General features: G+C 46.5%; 7 protein-coding genes across 11 annotated transcripts; 4 read left to right on the top strand and 3 right to left on the bottom strand.

Moving 5' to 3' along the window:
• Nucleotides 1-72: 72 nt before the first annotated feature.
• LOC117892511 (methyltransferase-like protein 25) lies at nt 73-2522 on the bottom strand. Its single transcript, XM_034798793.1, has 3 exons — nt 2109-2522; nt 1854-2051; nt 73-1172 (listed from the first exon to the last, which is right to left on the bottom strand). Exons 1-3 carry the CDS (start codon nt 2484-2486, stop codon nt 249-251), a joined length of 1500 nt encoding a protein of 499 aa, XP_034654684.1. The 5' UTR covers nt 2487-2522; the 3' UTR covers nt 73-248.
• LOC117892517 (small nuclear ribonucleoprotein F) lies at nt 1371-19999 on the top strand. The gene is made up of 2 exons (XM_034798803.1): nt 1371-1740; nt 19984-19999. The coding sequence occupies exon 1, from the start codon at nt 1473-1475 to the stop codon at nt 1737-1739; it is 267 nt and encodes an 88-aa protein (XP_034654694.1). The 5' UTR covers nt 1371-1472; the 3' UTR covers nt 1740; nt 19984-19999.
• Nucleotides 2460-3021, bottom strand: LOC117892516 (protein LTO1 homolog). The gene has a single exon (XM_034798802.1). It carries the CDS (start codon nt 2906-2908, stop codon nt 2492-2494), a length of 417 nt encoding a protein of 138 aa, XP_034654693.1. The 5' UTR covers nt 2909-3021; the 3' UTR covers nt 2460-2491.
• Nucleotides 3358-5020, bottom strand: LOC117892512 (WASH complex subunit 1). Its single transcript, XM_034798794.1, has one exon. The coding sequence runs from the start codon at nt 5003-5005 to the stop codon at nt 3533-3535; it is 1473 nt and encodes a 490-aa protein (XP_034654685.1). The 5' UTR covers nt 5006-5020; the 3' UTR covers nt 3358-3532.
• On the top strand, nt 5545-15833 carry LOC117892506. Of its 3 annotated transcripts, XM_034798785.1 has the most exons (13): nt 5545-5687; nt 6177-6448; nt 7550-7675; nt 7759-7974; nt 8050-8373; nt 8436-9177; nt 10862-10960; nt 11000-11441; nt 11516-11636; nt 11721-11790; nt 11854-14214; nt 14278-14748; nt 14812-15833. In XM_034798785.1, the coding sequence occupies exons 2-13, from the start codon at nt 6266-6268 to the stop codon at nt 15591-15593; spliced, it is 5937 nt and encodes a 1978-aa protein (XP_034654676.1). In that variant the 5' UTR covers nt 5545-5687; nt 6177-6265; the 3' UTR covers nt 15594-15833. The 3 variants fall into 3 exon arrangements, with proteins under 3 accessions (XP_034654676.1, XP_034654675.1, XP_034654674.1); XM_034798784.1 differs by lacking the exon at nt 10862-10960 and having other exon boundaries at nt 11228-11441; XM_034798783.1 differs by lacking the exon at nt 10862-10960 and having other exon boundaries at nt 11213-11441.
• LOC117892513 (U3 small nucleolar RNA-interacting protein 2) lies at nt 16199-18148 on the top strand. The gene is made up of 5 exons (XM_034798796.1): nt 16199-16414; nt 16466-17298; nt 17354-17551; nt 17609-17745; nt 17806-18148. Exons 1-5 carry the CDS (start codon nt 16361-16363, stop codon nt 18042-18044), a joined length of 1461 nt encoding a protein of 486 aa, XP_034654687.1. The 5' UTR covers nt 16199-16360; the 3' UTR covers nt 18045-18148.
• Nucleotides 18351-22428, top strand: LOC117892507. 3 transcript variants are annotated; one of them, XM_034798787.1, is made up of 5 exons: nt 18351-18501; nt 19783-21047; nt 21113-21209; nt 21275-21429; nt 21488-22428. In XM_034798787.1, exons 2-5 carry the CDS (start codon nt 19941-19943, stop codon nt 21797-21799), a joined length of 1671 nt encoding a protein of 556 aa, XP_034654678.1. In that variant the 5' UTR covers nt 18351-18501; nt 19783-19940; the 3' UTR covers nt 21800-22428. The 3 variants fall into 3 exon arrangements, with proteins under 3 accessions (XP_034654678.1, XP_034654679.1, XP_034654677.1); XM_034798788.1 differs by lacking the exon at nt 18351-18501 and adding an exon at nt 18553-18696; XM_034798786.1 differs by lacking the exon at nt 18351-18501 and adding an exon at nt 19426-19560.
• Nucleotides 22429-22600: the final 172 nt, after the last annotated feature.

Below are 22600 nucleotides of genomic sequence, written 5' to 3'. Positions count from 1 at the left end.
TTTTAAATTAAAGTTGCCTAAACAGAAGTTTAATAGGAAGTTTCCACAATTAACTAGAAAGGCTTAGGGCACGGCACCTTAAAATGTATATTTAAAATACATTATAAATGGGAAACGAGTAGAGAAAGGTAGTGGCTTGTGTGTCTAACAACAAGCATCGATCAATTAAAATGTATTTAAATTATTGCATGCTTCGGTTTAATTAAATGCCACGCAGAGCCGGTTTGATGCATTCATCAATGTCCATGTCATTGTCCGGCTTGAGAGAGGCTTGTCTTGAGAGCCACAATGGCAAAGTGTCTGGGCGATATAACAGGATCGAACAGATCAATCAGATAGCTGCGATCGTATCCCAGCTCCTTGAGGTAAAGCAGGCGGTCTAGCAGAATAAGGCTCTCCAATAAAGGAGCAAATGACATGCGTACGAGGTAGAACATGTCCAAAGAGTGTTTATCCTGGGCGAATTCCTGAAGAAGGGACTGCAGCTCCGCAACATCGATGGCTGCTAGCCAAGGTGCGTCCAATTTCTTGGCACATTTCTGGATGTAATCCTGGAAGTTTTCAAACTTGCGCACTTTGCCCACCTGCAGTTCGTTCTTCAAGTGCGGGGCGTGCCGGCAAACTAGCACCTCAAGCAGGGCGCGGTAATAGAGCGTTACATTGGGAAGTTCCTTGGCATCCAAGGTGCGTTCAATGGACTGCGCCGCCAGCATCCTCGCGTTGCGGCCCAATCGGATCTGAAGCTTCTGGAGATATTGACTAAGCGGAAATCCAAAGTCTGTTTGCATGTCCATCAACGCCTTATTCCCGAAGAACTCCTGCTGCGAGTACCTCTCTTTTAGCAAGTGGTAGCAGCAGCCAATGTTGCACAGTATCTGGCAGTCGGGCCGGGCATGGAATACTTGCAGGCAGGTGGCAGCCAGATTTCCACAGGTGTGCAGTCCCGTCAGGCATATGCTTAAATTACCCGCCGAAGGAACTGTCGGGAAGTGCTCGGCAAGCAAATTACCGAAGTCTACTTCGGTGTTTATGAATCTTGCAGTCGTCTTGTAGTTTTCCAGAACGGGCATACTCTTCGCTGTCTTTCTCGTTGGAGACTTTTTGCCACGCCGTTTGGGTGTGATTCCTTGGCTCTGAAGCTCGGCGCGTTCTGTAAGTCCATTCCATGCGCGCTAAAATAAAATGAAAAAACCCAGTTTAAATTCAAAAATGTTTAATTATACAACACCGTTGAACGCGTGAAACAGCCCTGCCTTTGCAGCTGTCCCAAAAAATAGTAAACAAAATATGTATCGGTATATTGACAAATACCGGTATATTTCGGTATTTTTTTGTGGTGCAGATTACTTTGCGGTCACACTGTTACCATCCCTACTTCTGCTTCTTCACACTTTTTCCACGCGAAAAGCCCGGCATTTTTACCATATTTACTTGTTTTCACTCCAGAACCGTTTAATAATAAAACAAACACTATGTCTGCTGGTATGCCAATCAACCCCAAACCATTTCTCAATGGTCTTACTGGGAAACCCGTGCTGGTGAAACTCAAATGGGGACAGGAATACAAAGGCTTCTTGGTCTCCGTGGACGGCTACATGAACATGCAATTGGCCAACACAGAGGAAGTCATCGAGGGTTCTGTCACCGGCAATCTGGGAGAGGTGCTGATACGCTGCAACAATGTGCTCTACATAAAGGGCATGGAGGATGACGACGAGGAGGGTGAAATGCGCGACTAGGAACGAACGCGGCAGCAGTTCGCGGAGAAATTAATGCTACTTGGAAACTCTACTTATATTAAGTGTATAAAACTAATGAAATAAATAAGTATTTATTTTGTAGTCGAGTGGTACCTGAAGTTTCCGATTACGGTTCAAGGCGTTTTCCGTGTTGGCAGCGTTGGCGTCGATGCCCAGCACACGATGCCCATATTGGAGCGCCATCCGCGAGGACAGATACCCCTTGCCATCTCCCGCATCCACAATGCAGAAATCATGCTGATGTCCAGTGCTCTGTATCAGATTGTCGACCAGAGCGGCTGCAAGCTCAACCTGTGACGGGGATCACATGAGGGACTAGATTTAGCAAACAATTTTTATTGTTCATACCTCATGACATTTTTTGGCACTCATGAATTCCCTGATGTTGAGCTGGGTCGCATTTTCCTGCTCCTCTATCAGTTGGTCCACTGTTGTTAGTAGTTCTGGATGTTCAGACAAACGTTCGTGCTCTCCGTTTGTTAAGAAACGTTCCCATTCAGGAAATTGATTGCTGGAACGCTCCTTCTGCCAGAAAAGTTTCTCGATGGCCAGGTCTAGGTCTTTCCTGTTATTGATCTCCTTTCGCATTGCCTCTGGCATAAATCGGCTCCAGTGCTGATCGGTCAGGTAGTTAACCATATGACAATTGAGGAAATCCCAATGGGGCTGGATGTATAACAACAGCGCATCGAGGCGTTTTTCCAGCTGAGTCACGCCTTTGGCCATTACGCCTAGAAACTATAGTCTTTGCGATTGGCAGGAGATGGCTCACGAGAAGCTGTTCCTTTGGTACCCAATAGGGCACGTAGGCGACGATGTGTATTGCGTATGGTTTCTACGGTTCCGATAATGTCCGCTTCCGGATCGTTCTTGCGTGGAAATCCTTCAATGAGGGACCGCAGCTGGTCAAGCGTTCGTCGTACTCTCTCCGTATGCGAAAATTGCTGCTGAGCCACCACCTCTCCGAGTATTTTGCCAAGTTCCTCGCCCAGTTGCACGCCTTGGGAGTAGCCCAATTTGTAACCCTCCTCGTTCCCCTGCGAATTGCCGTCTTTCAAGCCTTCGTCGTAGCCAGTGCGAGCGTGTTTCTCCTCGGTTAGCACTATATCATCAAACAAATCGTTAATATCTCGCGACGGAGCGGACATTATAAGGTTAAATGTGATAAAATCAGTCCCCCTCTACAGTTGGCAAGACGCTTAAATGATGGTTCCGAAATTGATAATGCTCCGGAGCATTATATATATTGTTGTTATATTTATCTTACACCGTCTGACCCTCAAAAATATACTGAATCATATATGTGTGACTCAATTTTTAACATTACCAACTAGTTAGGACGCTCAGCCCTAAAAATATAATTTTATCCGATTCAATAAATGGTCTGAGGTCCTTATTGGCTAGTAATTTTAATAAGAACATATAAAAACCGAAAAGTAAGATCAGGCAAATGGTATTTTTAAGTGTTGAGCAACGAAAACTCGTGGTAGTGGCACTTTAGCGTATAAATGGCCAAAAAATATGGGCGCTTAACTAAATAAACTAGAGCTAATACCTAATACTATCTATACCCGAAGTCAAAGAACGCTCCATTTCATATCCTTGAAGGGCATTTAGTTTGTATTTTTATTAAAATTTTGTAACTTTGCTAATTTTGCATATTTGTTTTCCAAACATTCGTTTTGCAAAAGAGGTAACAATTTTGCTAGTGTTTAAACCCGTGGAAGGCACATGGAACATGGTGCTAAAGCATATTTGTACGTCTAATTTATTTACGTCCACGCATCCACGTCCTCTTCCGAGTTCTCTCCGTCGCTGGATTGAGGGGATTTTCTCTGCGGTATAACCTTAGACAGCTGCTGCATGAGCGGATTTCCAGCGGTTGGGTCCCCGGGATTCTGACTGCCCGAGATTCCTTTGCGTCTAAGCAGGAGCTTGTTGTGGAGATCCGCCATAAGATCACCCGTGGCAGGGGTTCCTGCTTTGGGTCTTGTGGTGTCGACCACGTCGAGTGGTGCAGCCGCAGCCGAGTGGAGACGTCCGCCCAGTGCTCCACCAGCATTTCGAATGGCAGCCATAAGCTCCGATCGTGGATCAGCCTGGCGTGGTGGAGGCGGTGGCATAATCAGGGGCGTTTCACGAGAAGGAGAGAGTGGTTTAATAGGACCTTGGGTGGAAAAGGTTGGTTGCGGGGACTCTGTTTTAGGAGGCTGTGGCGTCGGTGGAGGGGGTGGAGGTGGCGGCGGTGGTGGTGGTGGTGTGCACGAAACGGGATCTGATCCAATTGATCCTTTTAATGTCTTCTTCACTGGCGCTGGAATGTGCGTTTGAGCTGCCAGAGCCTGCACTGTGATCTCCTGCTCTACCACCTCCAATCCGGGTAAATCTGGCAACTCTCCAAACTGCTGGGACGGAGCAATGGGAGTCTTCTCTTCGACAGGCTCGTACTGCAAGTCGTTGGCTATGCCTGGAAGGTCGGGCAAATCCAGGGGCACATCGATGGCTGGAGCAGCCAAAGCAGCTGGATTGTATCGCAAGTCCCCGGCGGGAGTCGCCAACTTTGTGGTGCCATGTGCCAGTGAATGAGGAGCCGGTGCTAAAAGGTTCTCCGTCGTGATCTTATTCTGGCTGGCTGCTCGTCTTGTCCGCTGCGGGGGAAGAGAACGCTTCCAGGCGTTTAGATCATCGCCGTAGGCAAACTCGTTGGTGTTGAAGCGCATTAGCGAAGGCACGGATCTAACGCCATTCAAGGGCAGACCACCCAAGCCAGAAGTCCGATTAGTCAGCTTCCTCTCGGCGACCAAAGGCGCTTCATGTTCCTGCTCGGCACGCACATGAAAGGAAGTCGGATCTTCATCGGCCACTGATGCCATCTCCTGCTGTCGACAGTCTGGATTTTCGTGGTTCCCTTCCATTAGTTGGCCGGCCACCTGTGGAAAGGTGGAGGCTATGTTGGCGAAAACTTCGCCGGCGGGAAATCGGGCCGGAGCGAAGATTTTAATCGCTCGTTTGGACCCGACCAGTGCATCTATTTTCCCCTGGGCCCGCTTCACACGTCTGTTTATATCCTGGACCTTGGCACCATTTCTCTCGAGGCGGGCATCAATCCGCTCGAATATAGAATTTATTGTTTTGTGTAGACAGTCCAGTGACTGGGCTGCTTTGATTATGGTCGCCTCATGATGCAGATCTGTCGGTATTATCGCAACTTGGTAGGCGCTGCGAAGGTAGGTGTTGGCTTCCATTTCCAGTTAATAATACTATGCATAATTAATTGCACTGTCAATTGCACTTCAATAACTATCGTTTAAAAATATCGCCCCAGCTGTCAGGAGGTAAGCATTGCATTTTATATTTCAAAGGGGCTAGCAAAAAAGCAACAAAACATTGTATAATTTTCTGTGAATTACTTTAATTCGGTAAGTTGATCCATACATCCATATTAACATTTTCGCCAGGCAGTCCGAAAAAATATCACCTACAAGTATATCGATATTTCATATTTTATATACCTAACACCAGCGTTCCGAAACATTATCTTAGAAACAATCCAATAAAAGGGAGTCGTTTAAATTAGCCAATCTTGTGGACAATGTATTCATCAATAGGATAAAATTATATGTCAAGTACGGAGAGTCCAGGCTAGCTGGTAATATTAAACCGAAAATTCAAAATCATATAACCCAGTTATCTCCGATATATTTTCGGTATTTTTGGATATTGAGAAGGTATTTTTCGGTATATTTCTGAGGTCAGAGGTATATTTGATCGAAAAATGCGCTGTCACACTCATCCCTAACACCAACATCGCAGTTTGTTACGTGAAAATTTTCAACGCTAGTTTTTGTTATTTAAAAGTGATTTAATATAATTTTCAATTCATGAAAGTGTCTTTAACTGATTGTACAAATGTATTAACAAGAAAAGGTATGTGTATGAAATCGCTATAAGCATTAAATGCTGGTTTAAAAACTGTGAAAAACGCGTGTGAATGTGTTGGTAACATAAACGTGGCTTTGTCTAAGAAAATTTTGCAAAAGATACATAAACATTGAGGCTGTGTACAAAACTGTTAGAAACTTTTGTGCTGAACATGCAGACTATAAAGTGAAATACAGTTTGCATTTTAAAATAATCGACCTGCGTTTGCAGAATGCAATTTGCAATTGCAGCCATCAAAGAAATGTGTCTGATGGGCGCCATATTGAATTTTGTTGGCATGTATGTGGGTGTGCTTGTGGTTTGTTTTCAGACGCGCGTGATTGTTTACCTTGCCTCTGCGCCAATCAACTCTATTCCCATCCCTTATCTTTTTGAAAAAATTTGCATATTGAGATAAATTTAAAACTGTTGCTTAGCAAATTCAATACGGTTGCTTAGCAGGTACTAACTACAATTTGTCTCTCTCCCTTGTAGCGTTATCCATAGCAACTGCGTGTTTCTTCTAAGCATTAATTTGATCAATAGCCAGATCGAGGATTGGCACCTAGGGAAGAACGGCAAAGATGGATCAATTATTTCAATCCTACCGGGATGATGAGCGGCGTATTGGTGAGGAGTATCTGTCGAGTCTACAGGACTTGAACTGCAATAGCAAACCGCTCATCAACATGCTCACAATGCTGGCTGAGGAGAACATCAACTATGCCCACGTCATAGTCCGCGTGGTGGAATACTACATCAGCCAGGTTAACATAATACGCATATTTATTTCAACCAAGACACCCAAATCACACAAAACAGTGACTAGTAAGCCCCCGTCGTCGTCGTCGTCATCGTCCTCGTCAGCTGTCTGGGACGAGAACAGTGAATCTCCATTTCGATATGTGATAGGAACTTTGGGTACTCTTTAAAAACCCTCTTGATCTGTTTGCCAATTTTCAAAGGAAACCAACGAAAGACATCAGCTTCCCTTGCGATGAAATGCGATCGTTTTTCCCTGGGTCTTCGTTGGTTTCGTTTGGAAATAGTCACATCAGATCCCTTACAATTCTAGTTAGGTTCTATATCTAAATATTTATGACATAATTTGGGTTTTAAGCCGAGACTGATTTTATCCTCTACAAAGGTAAGAAGTTTGATTTCCTCTTCAATTTTACTTTCTTTCCACTTTAGAACGCTGAGTTTAAAGCTTAAAAAAAACAAAAAATAAAAGAAAAAACACAAGTAAACTGAAAAATGCAATAAAAACAGAAAATACTTAAACAATCGTCATCAAGTTGTCTTTTATTTTATACAAAAACGTTGACTGCTTCTAAATAACCATGAAAGAAAAATGCAGCAATTTTTGTTATTGCGAAGTAAAGATCTCGCACTTTTTGGTAAAAGTAAAGCCGACCCAGTAGTAACTTAGCTTATGTTTGTATCTAATCCGAAAGTAAACTCTTGTTATGAATCATAAATATCTCTCACCTGAAACACCAGTGGAAAAGGACAAACAAACAGTCTAACAAATTCATTTGCTCGAACTCATGTTCATCACATTGGTATACAAATTACACAAAGATTCATCCAAACTTCATCAGCTGCTCGGATGCCTAGAAGTATCCCTGTTCCCTGTTGTACGAGTCTCGCTTTGTCTAGCGTTGTGCAGTTATATCTTGATGATATCAGAAATAACATTTGTGCCGTCGCTGATGATGTCGCCGATGGAAGAAAGTCGTCTGTCTGTCCCCTATTTTTCGCTCTCTTTCTCTATCTCTGACTCTGCCCCTCTGTCTGACTGCTAGCGACGTTCCGTAGAAACTTATTGTTCTATATTCTTACCTATTTTACCAAACTTCAAACAGGTGCCGCCCGAGTTTAAATTGCCCATACTATATTTAATTGATTCGATAATTAAGAATGTGAAAAGCAGCTACGTACAGTTGTTTGCGCAATGTATAGTCAACATATTCCTCAACGCGTTTGAATCGGTAAGTCACATATCTCTTGATATTAAGTAATTCAGATTTTCCTGAAGCTAACCACGTTTATCATTACTCTCATCCACCCATAGGTCCAGCATTCCCAGTCGCAGTTGCTGGAGAAGGTGCGCGAACGAATGTACGCCCTGCGACAGACCTGGAACGAGGTATTTCCGCCCTCAAAGATGTATGCCCTAGACGTGAAGGTGAAGCGTCTGGATAATAACTGGCCCATTACGGCCAAGAATCCCACTAACAAAATACATGTTAATCCCGCCATTCATGTTAATCCGGACTTTCTGAAAACGGTAAGCAGTCCGCTAATAGTCCGTGATCACAGAAATCAATTGGCTAACGTTGTTGTTTCTGGGGACTCATAACAGGGTATGGTCCCTGGGATGCCAGCTGCTACAGTTGCCACACTGTCCAGCGACATGGAGGAGATCCTTCAGGCCAAGACCCGCGAGCTTCTGGAGCTCAAGAAGCGCAAACTGGAGCTTGAGCTGGAGCAAACCAAAAAGCATTTAGAGGAGCAGGAGCGTCAGCTGAACCAGGCGACCGATGCCATTGCTGTCGCACCCATTGTCGCTATGCCAGCGCCACCTGCTGCTGTTGCTGCTCAACGTCCACCCATTATGGATTCAGCTATCCGAAGTTCTAGAACCCCTGGGATTCCTGCGATACCAAATACGCCAGCTGCACAACAGGTAATCCCGGAGGCATAGAGTTTTAATATCAATTGCCACTAACATAATTTTTTCCCACACAGCCATTTGCCGCAAAGCCAAGGGTTACTCCGGTCAATCCGGCTCTACTAAACTCTGTGCGACATCGTGACCCCCGTTTGGCACGACAGATGCAATCACAGTCACCTCATCAGGACGCTGCTTCCTCACGCTCGTCCGATCCCCGTCTGGAAGGCAAATCCTCATCTTCACAGAAATCTAGTCGATCGCGCAGCAAGTCACCGTCACGCAACAGCAACAGTCGTTCGACCAAGAGCAACAATGGCAACAGCTCCCATCCAAACAGCTCATCGAATCGCAAACGCAGCGAGTCGAAGAGCTCAACATCCTCTTCGGGCTCCGATGTACGACACAAAAGCGGCGTTGGCGGTGGCAGCAGCTCCACACTATCGCCTGGCAAACGTTCATCTAAACAATCCGCAAAGGAGCATTCCGAGCGATATGACCGCAATGGATCACCGTCAAATTCGAAGCGTAAGAGCACCTCTCCAACCTCCTCGCCATCAAAGTCAAAGCGCAATGCGTCACACAAATCGTCATCGTCCATGCGAGGAAAGTCGTCTTCGACTCGATCCCGCAGCCGTTCGCCGATCTTCATGGACGTGGACCTGCGCAGTGGTGGTCGAAAATCTCCTGAACAGAAATCTACCACTCCAGCGGCGGCATCTCAAGTGGCATCAGCACCATCATCAACATCAGCATTAGCACCGGCGGCGGCGGCGGTAGCGGCAAAAGTGACAGTCATCACGAATGATTTAGAGAAACGTAAGAACCAACTTTTAATTCTAATCTCACATTTGTTAGCCAACAACCAAGTCGACCTCGAAGCTCATGGCCGTACAGGCAAAGTAGTTGAGAAAGCTGAAATTACAAACCAAATCGGCGGCACTCTCTGGCTTAGGCAGGTGGAAGGGCGGGCTCTTGTGGGCGTGTGTTGTTGACCCATCGTAAGGTCTCTTTGCTCTACCTACCTCCTCCTCTCCCTCCCTCAATAAACGCTGTGATTAATTGTGATATTCATCCTAAAGACAGAAAGTTTGTCAAGGCTTAGCATTGTTTAAAAAAATAATAATATTAAATTGCACTAAAGTAATCTAGAGTAAAAAAATCAACCGAGCAAATGGCAATGGTTAAACGAGATAAACTTTCTTTGGTCATGTCTTCGTGTGCTCTTCATTCTCAATAGAGGATCGTTAGAACCCATTCTAAAACATTCTTACACTTTGTAGAAACCTTCCACTTTACGAATACAACCGAAATGTTTTGGTTCCTTCGTTGTTTTCTGGTCCATTGTTTGGGGGGAATAGAACGCAGCCTGGCCACCAAATGATCACTTAATATTTATGGAATTTTTGTTTTTAATAATTAAGAGTGCTATCGAAAAAGAACCCAAGCAAAACCAAACCTTTTGAAAATCAAATCGTAATCTAAAGTGTAAATAAAATGTGTTTAAAAACCTTTTGCATTCCCAGTTGTTTTAATTGATGCAAAATGTAGCCAGGGTGCCGCCTTTGGTGTGATTTGTAGTTTATTTACAGTCTGTAAATGCCAAACCAAACAAAGCACAAAACTAAATTGAAACGAGCGAAAAAAGCCAAACAAACAAAAAAAAGAAAACAATATGAATGATAACTGTCAAGTAATTTTTGTACTTAAACCGCCTATTGATAAAACATTGATTGATTAGATGAAAGAGAAACTAAAATAAAAAAATAAAGACTGCAGTTTTAATTTGTTGTCAACACCAACCGTGTAAACAAAAGCGAAACTTAAAACATACTAATTTATAAATATTGGAATATCAACCAGAAAAGCAAGACAAGCGAGACTTATATATTTATTTTATACCTATAATTGTTTGAAGCGTAATTTTATAGTTGAGCTGGCTTCCCCCATATGTATTGTATATTCGCCAGCCAGCCCAACCACTCACCAGTTAGTTGTATTTTGTATTTCTATTTGTATGTACATCTATCTTATTTTTGTATTTGTAGAACGGCACTTTTACCCCTAGTATTTATACCATTTTAATCCTTTAATCCTCTTTTTTTTTTGATAGTCTAACCCCTCATTTCGCCTCATTGATTCCACGAACGGAGCCCCTGCCCGTTGGAACTCTTCAGTTATGATTTATCACATTCATTTCTTTTTGAGTTTTGTATTATTTTATTTAATTTCTCACTAATTCAACACTAGCCTGGCTGTTGTGCCTGATGATGATGATTCATGGCCTGTGCCTGTCCTTTCTTATCTGTATGATTTCATTATGATTTGCTCACATTTGGTGCTCCCCCAAAATTAAGTTGCTTAGCACATTTTCTGCTTTTATTACTCCTTTTACTTTGGTCGTTTCTCTTGCTTCCATCTCATTTTCCCCTTTCCGTAAGAACAAAACGTGTGCCCAAAAGCAAAATCAATTTTCTAGATACATTTCAAATACTCGAACCAGGCCCTCCAGCTCCTGCAGCTCCAAGTCCACCCATTATGGTGGCATCCAGTATGGACATTGACTTGAGGCGGCCCCAGACGCCGCCTCCTCCATCGTTCTGCATAACCAAAAGCAAACCAGTCGACCAGAGCAGCAGAGCCAGCGCCAGCACCAGCAACACCAACACGACTACCCCATTCACATCCAAATCCAACAGCAACAGCATCAGCATCAGCAGCACAACAAAAATTGCTAGTAGCGCCTCCAACGCATCATCGCCATCATCTACTAGTACTACGTCTTCTTCAAAATTGCCCGCAAAAGTGTCGTTCAAAATACAAAAACAGTTTAATAAATTAGATAAATCTACAGCGAATTTATCAACAGCATTACTGCTAAGCCCATCTACATCAGCCGCCGCATCTGCACCGCTGGTCAATCAGGGTAATGTATCGGAGGCACTGCAGAAATCCATCAGCAAGTTGCTGCAGGTCCAAGGTGCCACCGGGGAGAAGCGTCCCGCAGATTCGATGCCCCCAGAGATCGACGAGGAGGGACAGCCGCCGCAGCAGAAACGCAGCAAGTCAACTAAACTGGACGCGTGAGTGATCTGATTATATATTTGGAGTGTTAGGCTAAACGTGAAGCTCGTCTATAACCCCATTTTCCCCTCAGTCTCTTTGGCAGTGAGGATGTTGATCTGCGGCGCGAGATTCCCGCTGTGGTAAAGCCTGGAAGTGTTAACGCAGTCATCGTCGTGGAAGATGACTCAATGGACAACTGCGACGTGGAAAAGGTAGGTTTCCCAGCCGGTGCTACTGCTACTTTCAGTGTTGTATAACTATTTAAAATTTACATTTTTTTGTATGGTGTGTTGTAGCCAACATTCAGTGAGCTGCGCGCCAAGCTAGCTAAATCTGCCCGTCATCAGAAGCCATCCGGGAAGGCCGGTAAGTAGACATAACCCCAAGCAGCAAAGGGAAGAACTAATGAAGCATCTCCCATGCCGATAGACAAAGCCAGAGATCAGTCTGTGGTGCAGCGCATCAAGCAGCTGGCCGAGCTTAAGGCCAACGATGATTCGCAGGAGGCGCACGACGAGAAGATGCGCACGATCCTCAGCCAGGCGCATGAGATGTTCGAGAACCACAATATGAACGAGGACCAGTACAAGGACCTCGTACAGAAGGTTGTGGCCATTAACGAGAACAGCAAGCTGAACAGCAAGGAGTCCCGGCGCCGTCCCGATGGTGCCGAAGTGGAGCGCAATGCAGCCCGAGATGCTGTTCTACGCAAGCGGATACCGAAGCTTAAGAGCAACGAGAATCTTGCCACTGGCTCCCCACGCAGCGATGGTTCTCCCAGATACGAGGATCAGGCAACGCAGGGATCGACGTCACCCGGGAAGCCGCCGCAAAACAAACGGGAGAAGTCCAAGCGAGAGAACAAGAGACGAAAGCCCAGCAAATGGGGTGAACAGGTGGATCCGGCGGCTGCTCAAAGAGCCGCCTGGCAGCTGGCCAATGTCAATAACAACAACAACAATAACAACAACAAGAGAGGTGGTGGTTCGATGCCTGTTGTGCCAGCCGGGTTCCGTGGAATGCCCTGGCAACAGCCGCCAGCGATTGTGATGCCTCAAACTGTCGTACCGCCACCCCCGCAGCCACCCTCGATGTTGGGTCTGCCACCAGTGCCGCCCGTAACAATGACCAAGGCCATCAACTCACTGGACAACCCCATGGCGGATGTGGTGCGCAGCATTACCATTGATGGCGGGTCGAAGGAGATTCGGTTCTACAACCAGGTGGCCATCATCTTTATGGATGGCGACGAGCCGCACGAGATTGGCTTCCAGCATGGCCAGCGCGTGATCCTGATCGACCACAACGAGCCACTGCCGCTGAGCTTCAACGACGACTACAAGCCGATCCAGCTGGATGGCGCCCTGCATCGCATTCGCTTTGGCTTCCCCTCCCGCGAGCTCTACATCGACGATCATTGGTATGAGATTTACTTTGGAGGACCGCCAGTCTCTCTGCCCATTGGCAACAGCCTGCACGTGCTCAAGGCGGAGGGTCCTCCGCCCAATGTGGACATTGGCAGGGTGCGTCGCGACCTGGTGGTTGGCAAAATAAACATGATTGTGGACGCGCACACCATTGTGCCTCTCTTCCTGGATGCCAGACAGCAGACCTTCCAGCTAGGAGCCGAACAGCATTCCATTCAGTTTGTGGATAGCTTCCAGTACGCTCTCCTCGATGGCCAGCTCCAGAAGATCGAATATGGCGGCCTGCCCAAGGGCATGAAGCTTAATGGCGGACGCAGCTGCTTCATTCGCTTCGGGACGCTGCCAAAAGGAGTTGTGGCCGGCAAGACGCACGTGGCTGATATGGTCTACATCAAGACAGAAGCCCCCGCTGAGCCACCCCAGCCTCCACCGATGATTGTCCAGCCCCTGCCCGTGTTGGAGCAGCCAAAGGCAGCAGCACCAGCCGTCTCCCTGCCAGCTGCATCCGCTGCTCTTGGCAATCTGAATATCAATGACTTGTTCCAAAAGCTAGTCTCGTCTGGAATAATTGGTGGCGCCGCCAACTCTTCTATTCCGGGCATATCGGGTGCCGACTCAGGCTCCACCAAAGAAGCTCCTGCAGCTGCAGCTGCAGCTCCAGTGGAAGCCCAAAAAACAGCCGCCGCACCGGTGTACACCTCGCCGCCCACGGAGCCCATTAAACGCATCAATCTGCAGAGGCCAGAGACTATCAAGACCAGACAGTCGGCCGTGGTGGCCACGCTCTACCTGGGAATGCAGTGCAGCAGCTGCGGTGTGCGTTTCCCGCCCGAGCAGACCATCAAGTACAGCCAGCACCTTGACTGGCACTTCCGTCAGAACCGACGGGAGCGTGACTCGACCCGCAAGGCGATCTCCCGGCGCTGGTACTATGACCTGAACGACTGGCGGCAGTACGAAGAGATCGAGGATGCGGAAGAGCGTGAGAAGAACTTCCTGGAGACACAGGGCCAGTCGGGCGGACCCGATGCAATCGATGATCTCTCCCAGCAACGATCGCTGGACTCGCCAGTGCCCACCTGCGCAGCCGGTAACGATGATGTGGACCGCTCGTGCGACATGTGCCACGAGAAGTTCGAGCAGTTCTACAACGAGGAGCTGGAGGAATGGCACCTGCGCAGTGCCATTCGCGTCGAGGATAAGATCTACCATCCATTGTGCTACGAGGACTACAAGGCCTCGTTGAACCCTCCAGCACCAGCTAAGGCCGAGCAGACCGACGCCAAAGATGTGGACATGAACAACACGGACGACAATGCAATGGACACGATACTTAAGCTGGAGGATGAGGATAAGTCAGATGGTAAGTTGCTGCTTAAGCTTTACCCTGTGATTTTCTACATGATTTCTTCCCTTTTGTGAATAGACACGAGCAAGCCGTCGCAGAACCTGTTCGATGATGACGATGATGATGTCATTGTGTTGCCCAACGAGGAGCCCAGCGTCACGGAAATCGACGACGATGAAGATGAGTATGTCCCGGCTAATGTGACGCGTGCCGAAATGGGTGTCGAGGCCGAGGACAAGGACAAGATGGATCAGAGCTCTGGCTGCGAGGAGGATGGGGAGAAGCAGAAGAGCAGCCAGCAGCCACAGAATGAATCAGCCAACGAGTCCGATGTGGAGATCCAAGAGCCGAACATTCCCTTCACCGATCTGGACACGTATGTGGAGAAGGAGATGGATGAGGAGACGCGCTTGGCCCTGCTGAATGTAAAGATCAAAGAGGAGCCCAAGGACGAGTACGAGGAGGATGAAGACGATGGCTTCGAAGATGTGGGAACGGTAGTGCCACTGCTGCCGTTGCCCGAGGATGAGATATCCATCAATAGCAGCGGTAAGTGTGTCCCGCAAACAGCTATTGAAGCTCAAAAAGCTGAAACTTTTGGCATCATGGCAGAAACACAAACCCAAACGATTGGGTCCTCCCCATCGCCGGCCACCGTGGAGCGACCAGCATCGGTGGCCTCTCTCTCTCTTCCTGCCAACGACGATGAGCTGGAGGCCGCCGACTCGGTGGCGACGGTGGCCAGCGCGGAAACAGAACTGAATGGAGAGCCGCAAGAGTCGATGCATAACCTGAGCGCAGCGGGACCGGCACCGGCGTTACCTTTGGCTAGCTTAGTTAATAGAATAAAAATAAATATCACTAAGAATTCAAGTAGTAATAGTCATAATAGTGCCTCCAACGCCTCATCGACGCCGGCAGCAACAGCAGCAACGATGGGATCGGGAGCGGATACGCAAGTCTCGGCAATCAGTGTCATTGGCGGATCCGGAAACTGCAGTTCTGCGGAGACCTCGCAGCAGGTGAACGCAATTCAAACCATTTCCACCATTCCAGTTCTCTGCGGCGGTAACACATTCGTGCCCAAGATTGCCACCAGTGCTCCAGCCAATATCAGCTCCATCTCAGTCATTGGCAGCAGCTACGGCAACATCAGCAGCAGCAGCAACAGTCGCAGCACCAACACAATAGCCACCACAATGGCACCGAGTTCGGCAACAGTCTCGGCGGGGGTTGCCGTCGTTGCCCAGAAACCAGCAACACCTCCGCCTGCTGTGGATGCCGATCCGGAGCCGGTGGTTGAACTGAAGCCAGCGTTACGGAATGTGACGCTCAAACGAACGAAAAAGGTGCAAAATGGCACCGAAACCTCGGGTCTCTGCTCGATCATGTAACGCGGCAGAGAGAGAACACAGATATTCCTATTTAATTTTTTTGCAATTATTTTTACACGTTACTTAGTTTTAGCAAGATAATTATGCAAACGTTCTCCATCGCGGAGCGTTATTTGTTCTTTGTAGGTACCCATTACGCACTAGGGGCCGAGCGCTCCTCCCACCGGGAGCCTCTAGCCAATACACATTCGTCTTCATCGTTCATTACGGAAGCAAACCCTTGGCAAAATTTAATAAAAAAAACAATTACAATCTAAAAACTGAATAAAATACTTTGTGATAATTTTACAACACAGGAAAACGAATTAGAATACCCTACAAGAGCCACACATCCACATGCTTTTCTGTGACTGCTAATTATTTGTAAATGTTAATTTGAAAGAAAAGAATAAACAGAAAAACTGAATTAACCAAATTACTTGAATACTTTTGAATCGCATAGTTATTGTTATCCATACTTAAATTGTATCAATAAATACTCGAAATAAAGTATATTAATCACAAATAAAATTGTCTTGCTTTTCAATTTAATGCAGTTTAGAATAAAATTCGTGAATGTACATACTTGAAGTGAGACATATTCGAATGCGCGCCCAAAACAGAGTTGCCTGATCACAGAAATGGCAACCTTCTAAACAGCTGTTGCTATGTACTAGAAAATCCCTACCGCCTTATAGTATGCACGTGGTGGTGCGGCGCTTAAACAAATTTCTTTTTTATAAAATAAATATATTGAATTAAAGCCCTTGCACTGGTATATTATCAAGATGTCATCGTCCTTCTTTTTAAAAGCAGGCGCTAAAGCCAACAAAAAACGGAAGGTAAGCTAAAAGCAGCGTAAAACGAAACGTACCTTTTAATGTTCGAAAAAGAATCCCGCAGCTACAAAAGGTAAAGGCGTCAAAACAGCAGCGAAATCGGGGAAAGGCTTCCAAAATGCTCGTTCGGAAGGGCCAGTGCCGAAGAAGCAACGGCGTCCCAAAGAAAAGGATGAGGAAATCGCGAGTGATGACGAGGAGTACAACAGTGACCTGGGCGACGGAGGCCACAACGCTTTGGCGTTCTCTTCCGACGAGGGCGAGGAGGAGACTGCACAGGACAAACGTCTGCGCCTGGCCAAGCAGTATCTGTCGGAGATTGAGAAGCAGGAGTCGGAACGTGCCGAAGATCGGGAGCTGGGCCAGAGTGTCGAGCAGCGGCTACAGACTGACTACTTGGATAGTGTGGGGAAGCTGCGACGGAACATCGCTGGCAGCCTGAAAACCAATGAAGCGACAAGTGTTCTCAAGCACAAGCTCCACCACACGCCAATCTGTGCCCTGGCGATTAGTCCAGACGGCAAGTTCCTCTATGCGGGAGCCAAATCTCAATTTGTCCTGAAGTGGTCTACGCAGAGTGGAAAGGTCGAGGACAAATGTGATGTTTCACCACACCGAGAAGAGCCCGAGACTGGCAAGAAGAGACGCTCCCATGTCATAGCCATCTGTCTGTCCACGGACATGAAGTACATGGCCCTGGCTGAAGGCGGACCGCACATTCAAATCTGGTGCCCACAAACGATGAAGCACGTAAAGACACTGAAGGGTCACAGAGATAGCGTCGCAGGCCTGGTCTTCCGCAAAGGCACGCACGACTTGTACTCGGCAGCTAAAGATCGCTCAGTGAAGATTTGGTCACTGGACGAGATGGCCTATGTGGAGAGTTTGTAGGTGACGGACAGCGTACACCCTTAAACATATTTTAAACCATTTCATCTGCAGATTTGGTCATCAAACTGGAGTCACCAGCATCGATGCGCTGAGTCGAGAGCGGGCCATTACCGCAGGCGGTTCGGATTGTTCCCTGCGAATATGGAAAATTACAGAAGAGTCGCAACTGATCTACAATGGACACAGGGACAGCATTGAATGTGTAAAACTAATGAACGATGAGCACTTTGTGTCCGGTGGAATGGACGGGTATGTAAGAGAAGATCTCGGGACTGGCAGACTAATAAAATTTCCCAACATTTGCAGTGCAATCAGCTTGTGGAGCGCCCTAAAGAAGAAACCCATTTGTACCACACAGCTGGCCCATGGTGTGGGAGAAAACGGAGTCGCCAACTGGATAACAGCCGTCGCTGTGGTGGTCAATACGGATTTAGTGGCAACAGGTTGGGCGCACTCTTTAACTTATATTTCCACCTTGTCTTACATTCTCCATCCTATTTCAGGCTCCTGTGATGGCTTTGTGAAACTCTGGCAAACGAATCCCAATGCCCGCAAGTTGCAACAGATTCAAAGCATACCCATAGTTGGCTTCGTTAACGGCCTCATTTTTAATGCCGAAGGCACTAAACTCTATGTGGGCGTCGGGCAGGAGCATCGACTGGGTCGTTGGTGGCGGCACAAAGACGCCAAGAATAATGTAGTTGTAGTGGATATAGTGTTACAAAGTGCGGCCGGCAAGTAGGTTACTTTCTAGGTTTAAGTAAAGTTGTATAGTCTATACGAGTATATCAAAAATCGGCCTGAAAATAAAATGCAAATTCGGCTATTGATGTGACCGACAAATTATTTCCAGTATTGCACAAATGTTCCGATATTTTGGCGATCGTAGCTAAATCTTTTCATTAATTTTTATTCAATTTTTTAAAACTTGCTAATCTGGACAATCGAATAAAATTATAGTGGAAAATTAAAATCAAGGAATATGGGTTTAATCGGTATTTGTTGAAAATGAGAAGGTATATTTTGGTATATTTTTGAGGGAAGTGCGGTCTAGCTGATCGATAAATCCGCGGTCACACTGGCTGCATAAAAGTGTTTTCATTCGCAATTTTTCATATTTTTCCAATAAATTAAACTGGAGGGAATTGAGTGGCTCTTCTACACCAGGCATCAGGAGCGTCCACTGTTGGCTTTCAAAGGTCATTATGATACACATTAGAGACTAAAATAGAACTTATTGCGTGTGAGTGCTCCGTCTGTTTCATTTTTGTTTCTGTCGCCTTGGGTTGGTTTGCAAACTCCAAATACCAGGCGACATCATCATCGTATCGTCATGTTTTCTGTTGCGTTCGCCTTTCCCGTCTTCTCCGTTGTGCCGGATTATAAATAGTTGTGTGAGTATGTCTGCCGTGTCTGCTGTGTGTATGTATGTATATTACTCCGTTTGCGTCTGTGTCGGTTTGTGGCCGAGTTGATTTTCGGTGCCAATTATTAGTTCCAACAACAAGACTACGGAACGGAGTGTCGAAGCAACGGCAGAAAGTTACCAAAGCGGAACTGGAAATGTAGATGACAGTGCCGTTAGAGCTTCTCCGCTCCCATCTTCTAAGCTGTCGATCGCGGCAGCAACAATATGTGCATGCATATGTACATACATTAATACTTATGTACATATGTACATGTGTATGGCATGAAAGTGGAGAGCAGCTAAACCAAGAGTCGTTTCCATTGATCTTTAGCTCGATATTGTTGCCCTCGAGACTCAGACTCAACACAGTCACAATTCACAGTTTGGTCATTTGTCGCAGCAGTCTGGTGCGGGGCCCAAAAAGAGCGATCGCAACGATCAGTAGTCAGTCGAGTTTCCGCTTTGCATAAATGGCAAATAATTGCCACCGCCCTCGTTCGCGGTGCCTGTGCTGTGTCTCGGCCAACCACCAACCAAGTGCTTGTGCTTTGTTTTAACGATTACACAAATAATTGCATTTCTCTTCGGGGCGCAGTGCTGCTCCGAGTGCACAGTAAAACAGAAATGGGCGTTAATTTGGTTTTGAGCAAGATAGCGAGCGTTCGTTTCGCCAGGCTTCCGGAAGTCAGCAATCTGTTATATTATTCCCCACAAATTTTAGAATTGTGAAAGCTCCCAGAACCCAGAGCCCAGATTCCAAAACGCAAAGCCAAAGTTCCCATGGATCGCAGCTTGGACTCCATTGGCAGCTGTTCACTCGATGTAGACGCGGACTCTTCCGATATATCAGGTATATGGTATATGGCATATGGCAAATGGGTTGCTGCTGAACCTCAATCTAACCTCAATCTGAATGCTGCCTCAAGTTTATTTATTGGTTTACCTTTTGTTTTGCGTTTCAGCTTCTTCTGCCTGCTCTTTGCTGTACTTTTTGTTTCTTTGCTTGCGTTCGTTCGCGACTTGACCGGCCAACGAGACTAACTCTGAATCTTCTTTCTATGGCACATTGCAGATACCAGTGGCAGCCTAAACTTCCCAACGCCGCTCTCTGTGAAGGACATCACACGCGAGTTTACCGCCAACTTACGTGAGCGCTGCATTCTGCGATCGCCGCAGCAGTTACAGCACACTACAACCGCCTTTGTAGATCCCGGGACGGGCTTGGTGCGTATGGTGCTGTCACCTGTTGCCGCAGAGTCCGCCAATGAGCCGAACGCTGCAGGCGTCGATTTTGACATCGATGCTTGCGCTGGAGCCTCTTCCATTGTCATCAACTCCACCGCCACCGCCATCGCTGCAGCTGAGAAAAAGCCTAGTTACCTGAACTTGGCTTGCAGCGTCAACGGATACTCGAATCTGACCACCTACGACTCGAAGATTCGCCAAGACATCAACAAGTCGCGTGAGGTCTCGCCGATCCGCCCCTCCACCAGCAGTCTGCAATATTGCAAGCGCAACAATTCCCTGGCGGCCCCAGTTCTCAATAGCATGCCTGTCATCAAACAGCCCTGCACGCCCAGCAAGTACAGCCTGGTCGAGGAGAGCAACAATAACAAGGGGCACAGTCCGGAGAATGGAGTGGATTCAGCTATCGGCCAATGCAATGGTAGTGCCAATGGAAGCGGCAGTGGCAGCGGCAGAAATGGCTCAACCAGCAGCTTCATAAAGCAGCGTGTGGAGCGCCTGTACGGGGCAAGTGCTTTGACTCAGGGCTTCTACAGCCCAAAGAAGCATGGCCGGTCCAATTCGCCATCCTCAGCGTGGGCGTCAAAGCATCAGCTCGAAGTGGAGACCTCGCAAAACTCAGAATTGGCTCGCAAATTTAAACAGCTCTCTCCCAGCAAGGATTACGGAGAGTTTCGGAAAAAGCTGCACAACAACTGCTCCCAGACTGCAACGACGCGACAGTTAGAGGAGTCTTCGCCAGAGAAAAACGGCGACGTAGACTTGCCTGTATTTAGGCACCTAAGTCATGAGTTCCGTGCCCAGTTACCCACGGTGTCGCCGAAGCGAAGTGTGCCCCGGTCCATTGCCTCTTTAGAGGTAAATCTGGCCACTGGGGAACCACTGTCGGCACCAGCTGCAATAGATGTTGTTGACCACGAGGCCGTACAAATTCCCCAATTGGATTCGGAGCAGTATATTGTCAACACATCAATTATAACATCCCCTTTAAAGGAAAAGGATGGAAATCATTTTCTTAAAATACTCAAAGGAGAACAGGATCGTCTGCTTGCGCTGGCCGCCCTTGCAGAAAAGTACACAGATGCCTTGGCTGTGAGAGACCTGATGTTTATTACAGTTGTTCGTTTATTAACAATCTGAACCTTAACTTTCCGCAGAATAATCCCGCTATCACAGAGGACACCTTTGGACTGCTGCGGTCTGCCTCTGGGAAGGCTCGTCTTTTGGCCTCGAAGAAAATGAAGCAATTTGAGGGTGAGTGAATAGCAGCTTTTTTTCCTATTAGGGTGCAATTTATTTCGATAAACTCTGGTTTTCAGGCCTCTGTCACAACAATTTGAATCCCTCACCAGAGGACGCGTTTCCCACAACAGGCGACGATTTGCAGGGATTCTGGGACATGGTGTATTTACAGGTGGAGCAGGTTGATTCCATATTCGCCGATATAGACCAGCTTAAAATGAATGATTGGAAGGTGAGCACTGAAAATTTAACATTTAATTTGCAATAACAATTTGTGTTGGCATTTCCAGGCGAAACCTGAACCTTCTGCGGTGGAGACGGTGTCCACTAAAACAATAAAAACTGCAAAGGCGGGAAATTTGAAAGCGAAAACGGCCGGATCGACTAAAATAGCAAATGGTTCGAAATCAGCTACTGCGAATTCGTTGGCAGCATTGCGACGTGAGGCCCAGAGGAAGCAATTGCTGGAGATGAAGCGTCAACGCCGTGAGGCCCTGGCCGCTGGGACTAAGAGTCCAACTGCCTGTGAAGACGCCCCAGGGCAGCAGGGGGAAGGAATCGGGGAGAGTTCTGCCTTTTTGGGCGTGAAGAACAGCAGCTAAATAGTGCTCATTGCAATCGGCAATACATGCTCTCTAGGTATAAATCTATTTAAACTTAACACACTCACAAATGTAAACCACACTCATACTCGTACACACAAACATAACAAGACCATACTACATATGCTTAGAAATTCCTAGTTGAATTAATCCTTAACTAGTCCCAACTAAAATGCACACGGTGGAGCTGAACTGCATGATTATTCTTGTGTCACAAATGTAGAGCAAGCCACCAGCGGCCCGCCTTATTTTTTAGTGGGTCGATACAGTGAGCCACATGCTCCAGCATCGATAGCGACATTGATGGGCTCGATAGCGCCTTTAATGGTTTATAAAATTTGCCTTATCTGCGCTCGTTAAGCAACTTAGCTATACGCACTCTAAACTACTTGAAATTGTTCATGACAGTTATAAAAGACATATATTCTTGCGTAATTACACAAGAAATAGGTACAAAAACAAACACAAAACGCTAACAAATCCCTTGTATTAGAGAAATCGATCTTTTATATTCATTTTTGAAAAGTAACGAATCTAAATTATACACACATAAATATATATATTTTTTTGGCATATTAACAGCTGCATGAACTGAGATTGATTATTCTAGTTGTGAAGTTGTGAAGTTGTGAAGCTGCAAATAAAAAAGCACTCAATCTCACTCTCAATTAATTTTTAATATTTTGTAATAAATTATTTTTCACATGTGGTAACAAATTGTATTCTTATTACGGTGACTTAATTTCTGTCTTTGAGGATTGTGTCTTAGAATGGCTTAGAATTGGGATCAGCAGTTAAGGT

The sequence above is a fragment of the Drosophila subobscura genome, chromosome E, assembly GCF_008121235.1.
Source record: "Drosophila subobscura isolate 14011-0131.10 chromosome E, UCBerk_Dsub_1.0, whole genome shotgun sequence".
Classification (NCBI taxonomy): domain Eukaryota; kingdom Metazoa; phylum Arthropoda; class Insecta; order Diptera; family Drosophilidae; genus Drosophila; species Drosophila subobscura.
This window is presented reverse-complemented; position numbering and strand designations above follow the sequence as displayed.

Bases quoted from the DNA above. Each gene is read 5' to 3' on its own strand.
- LOC117892513 (XM_034798796.1), top strand. From the start codon at position 16,361: ATGTCATCGTCCTTCTTTTTAAAAGCAGGCGCTAAAGCCAACAAAAAA. The intron at 17,299-17,353 runs GTAGGTGACGGA...TTTCATCTGCAG, and splicing joins ATGGCCTATGTGGAGAGTTT to ATTTGGTCATCAAACTGGAG. The intron at 17,552-17,608 runs GTATGTAAGAGA...CAACATTTGCAG, and splicing joins GTGTCCGGTGGAATGGACGG to TGCAATCAGCTTGTGGAGCG.
- LOC117892507 (XM_034798786.1), top strand. From the start codon at position 19,491: ATGGATCGCAGCTTGGACTCCATTGGCAGCTGTTCACTCGATGTAGAC. The intron at 19,561-19,782 runs GTATATGGTATA...GGCACATTGCAG, and splicing joins GGACTCTTCCGATATATCAG to ATACCAGTGGCAGCCTAAAC. The intron at 21,430-21,487 runs GTGAGCACTGAA...TGGCATTTCCAG, and splicing joins TTAAAATGAATGATTGGAAG to GCGAAACCTGAACCTTCTGC.
- LOC117892517 (XM_034798803.1), top strand. From the start codon at position 1,473: ATGTCTGCTGGTATGCCAATCAACCCCAAACCATTTCTCAATGGTCTT.
- LOC117892506 (XM_034798785.1), top strand. From the start codon at position 6,266: ATGGATCAATTATTTCAATCCTACCGGGATGATGAGCGGCGTATTGGT. The intron at 7,975-8,049 runs GTAAGCAGTCCG...GACTCATAACAG, and splicing joins ATCCGGACTTTCTGAAAACG to GGTATGGTCCCTGGGATGCC. The intron at 11,442-11,515 runs GTGAGTGATCTG...TTTTCCCCTCAG, and splicing joins AAGTCAACTAAACTGGACGC to TCTCTTTGGCAGTGAGGATG.
- LOC117892516 (XM_034798802.1), bottom strand. From the start codon at position 2,908: ATGTCCGCTCCGTCGCGAGATATTAACGATTTGTTTGATGATATAGTG.
- LOC117892511 (XM_034798793.1), bottom strand. From the start codon at position 2,486: ATGGCCAAAGGCGTGACTCAGCTGGAAAAACGCCTCGATGCGCTGTTG. The intron at 2,052-2,108 runs GTATGAACAATA...TCCCCGTCACAG, and splicing joins GTGCCAAAAAATGTCATGAG to GTTGAGCTTGCAGCCGCTCT. The intron at 1,173-1,853 runs GTACCACTCGAC...ATTTTATTTTAG, and splicing joins ACCGTAATCGGAAACTTCAG to CGCGCATGGAATGGACTTAC.
- LOC117892512 (XM_034798794.1), bottom strand. From the start codon at position 5,005: ATGGAAGCCAACACCTACCTTCGCAGCGCCTACCAAGTTGCGATAATA.